The sequence below is a fragment of the Oryx dammah genome, unplaced genomic scaffold (assembly GCF_014754425.2).
Source record: "Oryx dammah isolate SB20612 unplaced genomic scaffold, SCBI_Odam_1.1 HiC_scaffold_22, whole genome shotgun sequence".
Lineage (NCBI taxonomy): Eukaryota > Metazoa > Chordata > Mammalia > Artiodactyla > Bovidae > Oryx > Oryx dammah.
In genome coordinates, this window is record NW_024070206.1 from 19,522,181 (window position 1) to 19,536,128 (window position 13,948).

The following is a 13,948-nucleotide window of genomic DNA, read 5'->3' on the forward strand; positions in this document are numbered from 1 at the left end:
TTTTATTTTGATGGATTATGCTGCTGATGTAATTAAAGCCTTTGTACTCAACTCCTGGAATCTGAAAGTGTACTAAGCATCTCCTCTTTCTTGGTGTAGCTTCCTCGCGTTTTCTCATATGAACAATATTGTTTGTAACATACAAATGATGTCTACCATTAAGAGCTGTTACAAGGATAAAACCAGCTCATATTTGAAAGGGGTGATTAGAGTAGTGGCTGGCACATAAATGTTACCTATTTTATATTATTATTTTGTAGTATGATTAGCATATTTTTTACTCTACTGCTCTCTCTAGCCAGCTTTCAGAGATATTGTGTTCAAAAACTTGCTAAGTTGAGCCCCAGTCTGCAGCTCACTCTGTTTCCGGGGGTCCCTGCAGGATGCTTTATAAGGATTTCTCACATTTAGTTGCAAAGAAGGCTGGATGACCCTTTTGAGTGGACCCAGCTGTCTGGTTTGGTGGTACTTTTTCTGGACCTGGCGTAACCATTGCCAGTCATTGGTGTAGAGGTTCTAAATCCTGTTATTATGAAAATTAACCTGATTTGCAAACTGGAGATGACTCCACCCTTGTTATCACAAAACAGGGAAAATGAGCATTAAAGACAAGACTGTTTCATGGATGTGGGATCTGATCACACACTGTCCCTTTAGACACCCACGGTGAAATGAGATGGCTTTTTGAGGAGACTGTAAATGACCAGGTGGCATCATACGTATTTTCCTTGTTTTCTAGAACAACCTGCTGATGCTGGCCATCCTGGCCTTCGAGGTCACCATCTACCGTCATCAGGAGTACTACCGTGGTCGGAACAACCTCTCCACCCCCGTGTCCAAAACCATCTTCCACAACATCACAAGACTCCAGCTGGATGATGGACTTGTTAACTGTGCCAAGTATTTCATCAATTACTTCTTCTACAAGTTTGGTCTGGAGGTGAGTTTCCTTGCTGACCTGTTCTCTTTTCTCTGAAAATTCCAGCAGCTGCTTTCAGCCAGGCGGCCACTAGGGCTCTGTGGCACGTCTCATGCCCTGACTTCCGTCTCCTTGGGATCCGAGGGGGTGGCGGTGGGGGGAGCTTCCATGGCAGGGTTCCCTGGCCTGGTGGAGAGTTTCCAGGAGTCGGTGCCTGTCCCCTGCTCTGCAGCCGTGGACATGGCTTCTCAGGACGCCCAGTCTTCCGGATGCCTGGGTGTCTGTTTAGTGCCTTCTGAATGTATGACCTCAGCCAGAGCACACTGTTTTGACCTGAATAGTGTAGGAGGCCTGCCCTCAGTACTTGGAACAGTGATTCTTATTGACGGCCTCCTGGTCAGTCTCCTGTCTTCATGATGAAAACACACTGCAGAGGCAGAGCAGGTGAAGAACTCATCCAGGGTCTGGGCCCAGGAACACGGGTCTCCACCACCCCTGGGGGCTGCCCGCCAATGCCACTCCCCTTCCCTGTAAAGCCGACTTTCTGCCTCTTTCATCCTCACGCAGACCTGTTTCCTCATGTCAGTTAACGTGATCGGCCAGCGCATGGACTTCTACGCCATGATTCACGCCTGCTGGCTGATTGCCGTCCTGTACCGGCGCAGGAGGAAGGCCATCGCTGAGATCTGGCCCAAGTACTGCTGCTTCCTGGCTTGCATCATCACCTTCCAGTATTTCATCTGCATCGGCATCCCCCCTGCCCCCTGTCGAGGTGAGTCCCCCCAACCACTGGCACTGGGAGACAGGAGCTCAACAGCACGAGGGGCTCCCTGACCGGCTCCTCCCACCTCACACCCTGCAGACTACCCTTGGAGGTTCAAGGGCGCCAGCTTCAATGACAACATCGTCAAGTGGCTCTACTTCCCTGACTTCATCGTTCGGCCCAACCCTGTGTTCCTCGTGTGTAAGTGGGGAGCTGGGGTCCTGCCTGCTCATCTTTCCCATGGTGGTGCACTCCTGCACCCACCCCCAACTGCACCCCTGCACATACAGTCCGGACAGGCTGGCTTCCACGTGTCACCATCACCAGCCACTAGAGGCTCCTGCCGGCCCTGTTTTGTCGGCAGAGTTAATACCATGTTAGCATTCCAAACACTTTTTTCACTTTAGTAATTTTATTTTCTGCCACACACCCCCACTATCCAGCCCCACACACCTGTATGCACCTACCTTCTAGGAGAGAGGCTGCGGGGGGCGGGCCTGGTCCTGGGGAAAGCGGTTGCTTCTTGCTGCCACCACAGACATAGACCTACAAACTGGAAAGGGTAGCTGGAAGGACGAGGCCAGACCACAGATGCTTCTGTTCTGCCAGATGATTTCATGCTACTCCTGTGTGCCTCGCTGCAACGGCAGATCTTTGAGGATGAGAATAAGGCTGCCGTACGGATCGTGGCGGGCGACAACGTGGAGATCTGCATGAACCTGGATGCGGCCTCATTCAGCCAGCACAATCCCGTGCCCGACTTCATCCACTGCAGGTAACGTGGCTGCCCACGAGCAGCCCCTGGGAAGGTGCGACCCCCAAGCCCATCCCTCCAGCTCCCCTGCCTTTCCTGGGTGCTGACCCGCTGATTACACCATGAAGCCAAGAATCCCGGGGCCAGACAGCTGGAGGCCAAACCTCCTTGTTATCCTCCGTCCTCCATGGACATGCTCAGGGCAGTTCTGGGGAACAGATGCCCCTGAACCCCAGGACAGCCAGGGCCTCAAGAGTTCCCAAGAGCCCTGGAGGTCCACCCAGTGTTGCCATGTTGTTCCCACAGGCTTGGTTTTATGATTTCTGAACCCAAAGCAGGTCAGGCTGAAGAGTGAGGGCCAGGGCTCCCTCAGGAGGATTCACAGCTGCAGGCAGGGAAGGGAAATGGATGGAAAGCACATGATGCACAAACACGTGCGCACGAGGACATACACACTCACACTTAAACATACCAGCAGCCTAGTTCCGCTGACTTCAAGTCACACACATTGGGAGGACTGTGGGCGTTCAGATCCCACACCAGGACTAAATCACTGACTTTACCTGTGTGACCGTGGAATGCTGAGAAACACCCACATCTTATGCATTCTCCAGTGTGTGTGACATCAAGGATGAGTGCAACATAGTTTAGAGAAAAATCATGGAACTATTCAGAAGTGTTGAGTATTTTAGTCTAAGAAGAGTATAGTCCAAAAGTCCACTTCTGTGACAGTGTTCTTCTCAGTTCAGTTCAGTTGCTCAGTCATGTCCAACTCTTTGCAACCCCATGGACTGCAGCATGCCAGGGTTCCCTGTGAATCACCAACTCCATCACGCTGTCCATCACGAGCATTCTTCTAGGGACCACTTATTCCCTAACCACACTGAAAACAGTATAGGATGTATTTTATCAGAGATGACTTAAGAACTCCTACAAAATAACAACTCAGTTATCAAGTATCTGATGCACAATTGGTGCTCCTGAGCTTCTCCCCAAACTTGGGAAGAAAAACAACCAAAGCAAAGCCTCCATAGCCTAGAGACTCTGAGCAAATGAGTCCAGATGGGTGGCGGCTTGTAGGCACGACGTCTGTCAGCCGACACCCAGCCGGGGAAGCTCCCGGAGCTCCACCGCTGGGAGATGATGGGGCCCAAGCATCTGCCTATCTGTAGAGTGAGGAGTGGTCCCACAGAAGGGACCTTGGCTCGGCCCAGGAAGGTGCAGGGAAAATGCTGACAGAGCCTGTGAGCTCCATGTCGACGTGTAAAAAAGTGAAAGTGGTAGTAGTCACTCAGTCGTGTCTGACTCTTCAGGTACTAGGCAGAACATTACTGCTTGTGGGAAGTTTGACCCCTGTTTGATGATAATAAAAGTGCACGTGGCGTTTTCACAAAGTACCGCTCTGTCCATCACTAACTGGATGAGGATTGCCCGTGGACCAGCCAGCGATCAGAGCGCTCTGTCTGGCCTGTGCCTCCAGGCCGAGTCAGGAGGAGGATGTGTGACCACGTTCCCGTCCTTGACTAGACTCTCCCGACTTGGTCTGCCCTGCAGTCTGTGTTGTCTCTTGGTTTTGTTGTCCAGGTCGTACCTGGACATGTCCAAGGTGGTCATCTTCAGCTACCTCTTCTGGTTCGTGCTCACTATCATCTTCATCACCGGGACGACCCGCATCAGCATCTTTTGCATGGGCTACCTGGTGGCCTGCTTCTACTTCCTGCTCTTCGGGGGCGACTTGCTGCTGAAACCCATCAAGAGCATCCTGCGCTACTGGGACTGGCTGATCGCTTACAATGTCTTCGTGATCACGATGAAAAACATACTGTCAGTAAGTGGCTCGTGCCATGTAACACATTTGCGGTCCCAGCGCAGAGCAAACAACCCATTCAGTGGTTACCAAAAGCCCTCAGCCCCTCATGCTGCTCTCTTAAAAGCCCTGAATAGGATGCTGGCAAACTCAGAATTGGAGTGACCGTTTATTACTCCTTGTTTTGCTGTTTTAAGCAGAATCCTTTTTGCTCACGTCCACCCTCTCAAGGACAAGAGGATATGTATTTGTAGAAAAAAAAAACTCTAAAATGTATTTTTTCAATTAAAATCAATCCTTTCTGAGGAATGATTGGATATCACTCCAGGACAGGCTGCACGTGGCCCTTTATGAGTTGAAACAGTCATGTGACGTCTTCACAAATTATATCCTGTTGGCTGGAACCGACTCTCTTACCAGGAAAACTCTGTGCAAGTATAAATATTGATAGAATAGTCAAGATTTTCCTTGACACCATGTGGGGTACAGATGGGAGGGACAGGCCCCCAAAGGTGCAGATGTTTTATGGTGCCCTGATGTGCGGGTGGACACAGGAGCTTCATGGCTGCTCTAAGCACTGGTTTCTTGACTTAAAAACAGCTAAGATAGTTCAGGGTTGAAACCAACACCTCCTGTCCACAGAATGAGGCTGATTCTCTGTTAAATTTCCACCTTGCAGGCCACGGTGTGGCTCTTCCCTGGTAGATAAACTGCCCATGCATCATCCCAGAGTCATGTGAAATCTTTTAGGCCACAAAGATACCTTTCAAGCTATTTATTGTGTCAAGAAATTAAACAGTGACCTTTCAGGATCTGAAGGAGTTAATCCGCCTCTAGCTCTGATTAAAACTCAATCCCAGGGCCTGCCCCTCATGGCTGTAACTGACAGAGTGTTAGAAGAACAGTGGTGGAATGGGGTGGGAGGTGAGAAGTAGTTCCTAGAAGGAGGGTACATACATTTACCTATGCCTGATTCATGTTGCTGTATGGCATAAACCAACACAATATTGTAAAGCAATTATCCTCCAATTTAAAAATTAATTAAAATAAAAATAAAAGAATAGTGATGTAGGCAGAATGGCTGCCTACCTCTCCCCTTCCTAACACTTAAAGATGAACTCGCCAGGCAATTCTACTGGAAAGCATTTGACTTTGGGTCAGGGGAGGCACGTGCATTGCTGTGTTTAGAGGTCTGGTGAAGCCAAGTCTATGTAACCATGAATGTGTATTTTAATAATTTATTTTTTCTCCAGTCCATGAGAATGGTAAGTTTCTAATTGGTAGTAAAAGTGATTTTTATTCCTCAGTTGGACTCCAGCAGTGTGTGTTTGCCTCTGGGGTGGTGTTGAGAGTTGTTGGGCAGAGGTGAGACAGGACAGGAGGTCACTCTTTCTCCTGAAGTCAGTCCGATGGGCAGAGACTGGTACCTGGGAGCTGATCCCTCCCGACAGCTGTTCCTGGAGAGGGTATGACTGTGGAACCCACTCATTCATTCATTTATTCTGCAAACCCAGGTTTCAGACCTGGTCTTCACTTTGCTGTTTTGCTGTTTAGTTGCCCAGTCATGTCTATCTCTTTGAGACCCCATGGACAGCAGCACATCAGGCTTCTCTGTCCTTCACCATCTCCCAGAGTTTGCTCAAACTCATGTCCACTGAGTCAGTGACGCCATCCAACCATCTCATCATCTGCTGTCCCCTTCTTCTCCTGCCTTCAGTCTTTCCCAGCAGCGGGGTCTTTTCCAATGAATCAGCTGTTCACATCAGGTGGTCAAAGTATTGGAGCTCAGCTTCAGCATCTGTACTTCCAGTGAATATTCAGGGTTGATTTTCTTTAGGATGGACTGGTTTGATTTCCTTACTGTCCAAGAGAATCTCAAGAGTCTTCTTCAGCACCACAGTTCAAAAGCATCAGTACTTCAGTGCTCACCCTTCTTTATGGTCCAGCTCTCACACCCATAAATGACTACTGGAAAAATCATAACTTTGACTATATGGACCTTTGTCAGCAAAGTGATGTCTCTGTTTTTTAATATGCTGTCTAGGTTTGTCTCTGCCCAAATCTGAGTCCTGGATTAGTGCTCACCCATTGGCTATCGCAGAGTCAGGCTTGTTCCTATGATGCTCTAGGTATCCTGTTTGAAAAGAGAAGCACTTCCCAGTGCAGAGAGCACAATGCTGAGTCTTCTCCATCTTGCTGCTCAGGTTTAACTCCCAGAAGTGAAGCATGAAGCACTTTATTGAGTGGCACTGGATTTTAGGAGCTATCAGAGCACTGAGCTGCAGGGAATTCCTGCACATGTTGGGACTGCAAGACATCAACCTTATTTTCTGGGTGCAGAGTTTCAGGATACTCATTTCCCATTTGTTTTTCAGATAGGAGCGTGTGGCTATATTGAAAAATTGGTTCAAAATAGTTGCTGGTTGATCCAAGCATTCAGCCTGGCCTGTACAGTCAAGGGCTACAAAATGCGTGAGTATGAAAAGCAGATTTGGGAACGGAGGGACACAGAAGGGAGGGCAGAGGTAGAGTTCTAATTTAAATATCTGGGCCAAAGCCCCTGAAGGAAAGAGATGAAGGGACACCCAACTCAGTGTCTTCAAGGAGCTGTGGGCTGATGCTGCCAGGCTATCTGTGGTCAGAACACCCCACCCTCAAGATAATCTTTGATCTTCGACAAATGTCCCGTCCCCCTCCCCAAGCAGGTCTAGCAACTCCCTGCACTTCCTGTGTTTATGATGGGAAGGGTCACAGATGCCCACGCACATCTGTGGCTGCTGTAGTGGGCATCTTGGTCATCAGAGGAGCTCTACCTGCAGGCCCCGCACCGTGAAGCTCAGAAAAACCCCACCGGGTGGAGAGCTGGGAGGAGTAACAGGATGTCTGCAGTTAGACTCCCTCCCTGCTGGAGATGGGACTCCTGTTTCCACCCTGTGCCTCTTGTGTCAGAACCCTGGACAGCACCACTGTGCTCTGTTCTCCATGGCGCCTGGAACCTGGCGCTTCCCCACCCTCACCCTGTCCCGCCCTGCCTTCTGGTAGGAGGATGAAGAAGGTGCTAGAGCTTGTTCTGATTTGGGGTCAGACATGGTCTTGGCACCTCTCCTTCCAGTAGACTGTGGCTGCTCTGCTAGCTGCCCTGGGAAGGGCCCATTCCCAGAACACGTCTTGTTTGTGCTGAGATTCCCTCTGGCATTGGGACATACAGATGCAATTTCTCCCTGACTTTTCCTCCTGAGTCCTAGAGTATCCAGAGCTCACTTGTGGTCAGCCTTATGAACTGGACTGCGAATAAATCCACTCACAGGGACTCAGTGCCTCGGAAGTTTGCTCGTATGTCTGTGTGATCGTATCACGGAGCTTATAAAATAACAATGAAAATGGGTATTCATTTTTTTTCTTTTTCTTTTCCCCTCCCAGCTGATGATGACTCCTCCTGTAAACTGCCCAGTGGGGAGGCGGGAATCATTTGGGACAGCATATGCTTTGCCTTCCTGCTGCTGCAGAGAAGAGTGTTCATGAGTTACTATTTCCTGCATGTGGTGGCAGATATAAAAGCCTCACAGATCCTGGCATCCAGGTGGGTCAGGCTGTGGAATCAAGGGATTTCTCCTAAGAAACCTACCAGGAAGTGACATTGTACCTGGCCAGCTGTCTGAGCTTGCTTGTAGAACCCACAAGAAATTAAGACACGTTCCTTCCAGGAGAAGTGATCCAAGGCTTTAAGATCTAGAACAGAAGAGCAAAGAGGAAGACTCTGGAGGGAGTTACACCTTACCAGGACTGGGATACCCTCAAAGTTCAAAGACAGACTGGACATTGAGCCCCTCAGTCCAGACCTCAGTCCTGGAGTAGTCCCTTAGGACCTCCTGAGTCAGAACAGAAGCAGAGACCATGTTGGTCCAGAGTCTAGTGCATCTTCCCCAATCTCTACCACCTCCATTTTAAGGAGAAACTCCTGAAGATAGAGAAAAACATACTCATCTGTTACCTTCCAGAGTGTAGCTGGAGGAGCCCCTTTCCCCAGCGGAGGCTGGAGGCTGTGTGAGTCCGTCCATGGGGATGGGGCTTCTAGATGGGACTTGGGACCCCCAGCCCCAGCCCCAGCCCAGAGACTCCAGGCAGCAGCGCCCCCCGCCCCCTGCAAATGTTTTCTCTCCCTTAGTAACCATTATCAGGGAAAGTGACCAATACTGATAAAAATGCTCATTCATTCTGCTTCTGGCTTTCCTTTAGAGGGGCCGAGCTTTTCCAGGCCACCATTGTGAAGGCTGTGAAGGCCAGAATCGAGGAGGAGAAAAAGTCCATGGACCAGCTGAAGAGGCAGTAAGGACGCTTCCCTTTCATTTGGGGTTCTCCTGATCCTGTCCCACCAGCTCCTGGCTCCCAGGGAGCCCCAAGCCCTGAGGAAGCCATTTGTGATGACCTTCACACCTGCCCAGGTGTTTGCTCTGTCGTCCGAAGGAGGATGCAGGGGAGTGGGAGCGAGGGGAGGAGCTGCCATGGGCAAGACCAGTGTCAGTCCTAGTTTAGATGCTTCTTCCAGAGCCCCCAGCAGGTTTCTGAACTCTCTAAATTCCAGTTTCCTGTTTTAGATTAGGTCTCAGTTCTGCCTGATCCTGGTAAATATTAAACAAGCTAGTGAATGAGACTGGGTCGTTCCCAGTGACTCTAACTCGGAGAGAAGTCCGTCGTGTCTGTGGGTGAAGCAAATGAACATGGGGTTCTTACTTCAGAAGGATCTTTAGAGATTATGTAGTCCAGTCTGGAGAGAAGCTACTGACGCACATAGATGACTTAAAACCCACACTAACCGGAGCTGGCACTGAAAATACACCAACATTTCCATGTCCAGCTCACGGCCTCCTGTCCCACCATGCCATCCTGGAGAACTCAAGTAATGGACTAAGTCCACCCAGGAGATGTGAGAAGTCTTTTTTGTTTTAAATTAGCCCACTGAAAATAATTATTTTCTTGAAGTCTCTAGCAATAAGTGGAACTTCTGTGGAAGGCTAGTGCCTCACATGTTTGGGGCCAGGTTTAAGAGCTGATAGCCATAGAATTAAAAACGTAGCCACTTTCTCCAGGAAAATGGAGAGACTCTGTCAGCCCACCAGGAAAGTTCCTTGAGTTTCTAAGACTAGTTCATTCCATCCTGACCTCACCTCCCAGCTTCTTTCCCTGTGCAAAAATATTTGTCAGTATGAATCACACTTCCCCATGGCATGGTTATTTTCATAATCAAAGATATGAGTTATATAAAATATATATAATGAAAGTACAATATGGTATAGCTACTGCTATTGTTGTTTCTAGCTATCTAAATCAGCTCTAGAGAAATATCAAATTTGAACCCATATGTCGTATGTGTTCCTAATTTCCCATAAATGAGACCTCTTAGTATAATTTACATCACTGGATTTTTCCATGTCCTTAAATGAGAAGTCAGAATTTAAAAAAAGAGTGAAAGCAATGATCATTGCTAAAGACAAACAAATAAGGAAAATATTATTTAAGATGCCCAAAGAAGAAATGTCACTTAAATTAGTTTTAAAACTTGGGCCATACATTTAGAATTTTAAGAAACCAAGAAATGAAATATTTTAGGACTTCGTTGGTGGTCCAGCACACTTCCATTGCAGGGGCAGGGCAGAGTTTTGATTCCTGATCTGGGAATTAATATCCCACATGCTGCACAGCGAGGCCAAAAACTTTTTTTAAAATTAAAAAAATAAAAGAAATGCTATCATTCAAGAGGACATGTGGGGGAGATAAAGCTCAACACTGCAGTTTCTGAATAGACTTCCTGAATAAACAGACAAAGAGCTATAACACAGCATTCTCCCAGATGCGGTAAGAGATTAGATGTGACACACAGAAGAGTCGTGGGGTCTGATAGAACACTCGAGAATGTTTGAATAGCAACTTGCTATTTACAAAACAGTTCTTACATTTATACGTCTTTTCACTTGATCTTCACAACTATATGAGGTAGGCAGTATTTTTTTTTTAAAGAAGAATGCAAAACCTGGGAGAATAAAAGAAACAAAGAGACACTTGTTGCTAAGAAGCAACCATCCACAAGTCCCAGCTGTTGCCAGTCCATCCACGATTTTGGCTGTGTGCATAGAAGTGTAAAGGTAGCTGGGTGTGGGCTGTGTGCATAAGTGTGTGGGTAGCTGTGGGTGTGTTCTTGGCATTGCTGCTGCTATTTTGTTGTTCAGGATGGACCGCATCAAGGCCAGGCAACAGAAATACAAAAAGGGTAAGGAGAGGATGCTGAGCTTGACCCAGGAGTCGGGGGAAGGCCAAGATCTCCAGAAACTTTCTGAAGAGGATGACGAGAGTATGTTGAAATATTTCCTTCTTCACTCAGTACCTTGATGTTGAGTAAAAACATGGTCTAGGGTAGGGCTGTGAAATAACATTGCTATTCATTCTAGTTTTACGCTCCAATTGTGGGTGGAATGTGTTTGTTTCAGAAAGTACATATTTAATAAATCCATGACTTTATGAATAGCACCATATTTAGCAAGATGACTTTAATATAAACTAGTTTCCATTTCACGGACATGTGCTCCTGAAAAAAATAGCATGAGTTGGCTTCATTTGTTCCTTTAGGGAAGATATGTCGTCTACTGTTGTCTTTGATTTCTATAAGTTTTATACAGAAATTAAATACATAGGCCCCTGAATAACAGTAGTTAAAATATTCAATTATGATCTGTTCCAATGAAATTTGAGATGAAATACATATTTATTATATCTAAGTATATATTTGTTATATCCAGTTAAGTTTAAAAGTTCTTAAAGACACTTGCATGCTTTTCTATTTGAAAGGAATGAAGAAATAATACATGGTATTCTTCCAGTGCATAGTATCTATTTATCAACAGTAAATTGATATTTTCCAACCATGCATGAAAATGATCACAAGAGATATTTCTGGTTATTGGAATATTCATATTTTAGCAAATTATTTGCCACTAAATTTTTCTGTTATATCTGGGTGGTGCTTCTTTTTGTTAATTCTATGGAAAATTCAATGTGGAATGCATTTTTGACAGATAATCCTTTTCTTATACTTTTTATATGCCCTCAGTCACTAAAAAGAAAGTGAAAATGTGGCATTCTGTTAATCAAATACTGAATATTTACCTTTTAGAATTGACTGCTGAACCACAGAAATGTTCAGTCAGTAGAATTTCTTTTCCTGACCTTGGGTGTATTTTTGCAATATGTCTAGATTTTGACAATTGAGTTGTTAAAGCGTGGTTTTCAAAGTTTGTTTTCTCACTTCCTGAGAATTAATATTTGGACATATTTTATTTTAGGAGAAGCAGACAAACAGAAAACCAAGGGCAAAAAAAAGCAGTGGTGGCGGCCTTGGGTTGATCATGCTTCCAGTAGGTTTTTCTCGATCCTCTTCTGATTTCATCGATTCTAACCCTTATATCCTTGACCAGAATTCAGGCATCCCCATGACCTGTGTGTTCCATGCATGGTTTGATGCTTGTGACTTGATAGGTGGGGCAGAGGGGAGAAACACTGTGATCTCTGTGGGTCTCTGAGCTTGACAGATGGACTCTTCCAGAGCAGTCAGTCGACTCCCACGTGGCTCACGTGTTCCTGAGCACCACCCATGGGCTCAGAGAGGGAAGAGGGGTTGATGGCTTTGTTATCGGATTCTGAGGTCCAGAGCTCTGCTGTGTGTTTGTTCCATGGCTGAAAACCCTTATTGAAAATGCATTTCAGCTCCTCCTGGAACTCTGAATTTAAAGAAAATCACTGTATTTGGGATGTCCGTGACCCTCTTTGAAAAGCACTAGGTGTGAATGTGAACGACCTACCCCACCTCCCGCCCCCTCTCCTCCCTCACCTCCACCGCTCTGCCATTCCAAGAGCATTGATTCCATTTTTGTAAGGGTAGTTGGCAATTTATTAAGCACAAAGATGGGGATACCTTAAGACAGTTACTTTCTCACCCTGCCTCCTTAGTTTCAAAAAAGCTCTAAAACTACCCTCCAAATCCAATGCCGGGTGTGTGGGTGGTCTCAGAGTCACCAGAGCTCAGACAGGACCCTTCAGAGCAAAGTTAGATGATGGTTTTGGAAAAGCAGAGCTCGATAGCCACACAGAGTTGGTGTGTTTCACCCTATCACAGAAAAAATAAAAAGGAATGAGTAATTGCGAAATGCAGCGGCTATGTCTGCTCCGCTTAGCAAAGGAGGTAGCACTTACTCTTGGCAACGGCATTCTAATGGAATGATCCATTTCAGTCTGGCCCACTTTGAATTTGTTAGAATACTGAATAATTATTCATTATCTTGCAGATTACTCGTAATGTCTTCAGACTTTTATGTCTTGTATTGTGTCTTGATTACTGCAGACAAGTAATCAGACAAGTACTATCACAAGGTCCATACGTCAACAGGATGGTGTTCAGAATCAGTAGGAAATCAGTCAGAATCCTTTCTCTCACCAAATTCTTACCATCATTTAAATCTGGTTTTGGCCTTTCACCCAGGAAATAATTTCCTAAAATTAGCAAGCCAATTTCAGGAAACGATATTCGAATTTTGCTCCATATACCTGGATGTAATAAAATGTAATCCCAAATACTGAATTTAGCATTATGGCATGAAAAAAATCCATGAGTTCTAAAGAGTTTCATTTCATCTGCTGCTCAAGTCAAAAGACAAAGATTCAAACTGGAATTCTGTGTGACCCACTGTCTGCTGGCATGTCAGTCATGCCAACAGTCTTCTGTGCAGACATTGTGTGCCAGTTTCTATCAAGTCACAAGTACACTGTGCCAATCTTTCTGTTTTTAAAGGGCCCTTTGCCAGTTTAGAGAGACCTATCCATTTCAAAATGGTGTCATACTGATGTTTTGTCCTTTAACTGGGGGTATATGCCCGCTGTGGTCATCATGAGACTTTCCTTTGCTCGTGTAAACATTGCATTTTGGAAGGAATTGGATATGGTCTTCAGTCACCACCTTATGAGTTGGTTATCCTTGAAAGAACTTCCTCTGAATGTTGTTGACTTTAGAGTTTCTGAGTCATTTCACCCTCATTATATCAAGTTCTTGAAGACTGGGGTTACACTACCTGTGCCTCGTTATAAAACTTCCAGTGCAATGATGCTGGGGTATGTGTCATTCATAGTTTGGAATCAGATATTTCTTTTTACAAGCTGGGGAGGAAAGGAAAGGAATTGATGTGTGGCTTGTTTTATAGATAATGACGAGTTCCAAAACTATCTTTAGATTTGGAAGCACTTTATTGAAAGCCCGTTTTCCGATCTCTTGAGTCATTGGGCTTTTAAATATTTCTTACAGGTGCCAAGTGTAAGAATAAGTGTCTTTGGAATACCTTTGCAAACTTATTGATGATACAATAATGTTGCTGTGTTATTCACATTATTGGTGAGCATCTGCACTCTTAACATGTTCTGTAGGTGACATCCTCCCAGTTCCATGTCTATATGCACACAGACCATCGCATCATTGCTGTTCAATGATACCTTCCATGCTGGTGAGATACACTTGTTTCCACATCAGTTCTGTACAGCAGAATCAGTGACAAGCCTCACTTTGTTGTCAAATATCTGAAATACAAGACCAAGTCCCTGGTGTTACAGGTGGTGGGATTTTAAAAGCTAGCTGTCAGCATGAGTGTCCATGGTACATACACGGACCCA

General features: G+C 45.9%; 1 protein-coding gene across 1 annotated transcript in view; it reads left to right on the forward strand.

The window, feature by feature from the left end:
* PIEZO2 (piezo type mechanosensitive ion channel component 2) overlaps positions 1-13,948 on the forward strand; it is a 262,558-nt gene that overhangs the window by 206,669 nt on the left and 41,941 nt on the right. The window contains exons 22-31 of the mRNA XM_040264615.1: positions 740-940; positions 1,487-1,691; positions 1,782-1,883; positions 2,292-2,457; positions 4,021-4,264; positions 6,619-6,715; positions 7,664-7,823; positions 8,480-8,569; positions 10,468-10,589; positions 11,578-11,649. Coding sequence (XP_040120549.1) covers positions 740-940; positions 1,487-1,691; positions 1,782-1,883; positions 2,292-2,457; positions 4,021-4,264; positions 6,619-6,715; positions 7,664-7,823; positions 8,480-8,569; positions 10,468-10,589; positions 11,578-11,649 — 1,459 coding nt within the window. The remainder of the gene's footprint in view (positions 1-739; positions 941-1,486; positions 1,692-1,781; positions 1,884-2,291; positions 2,458-4,020; positions 4,265-6,618; positions 6,716-7,663; positions 7,824-8,479; positions 8,570-10,467; positions 10,590-11,577; positions 11,650-13,948) is intronic.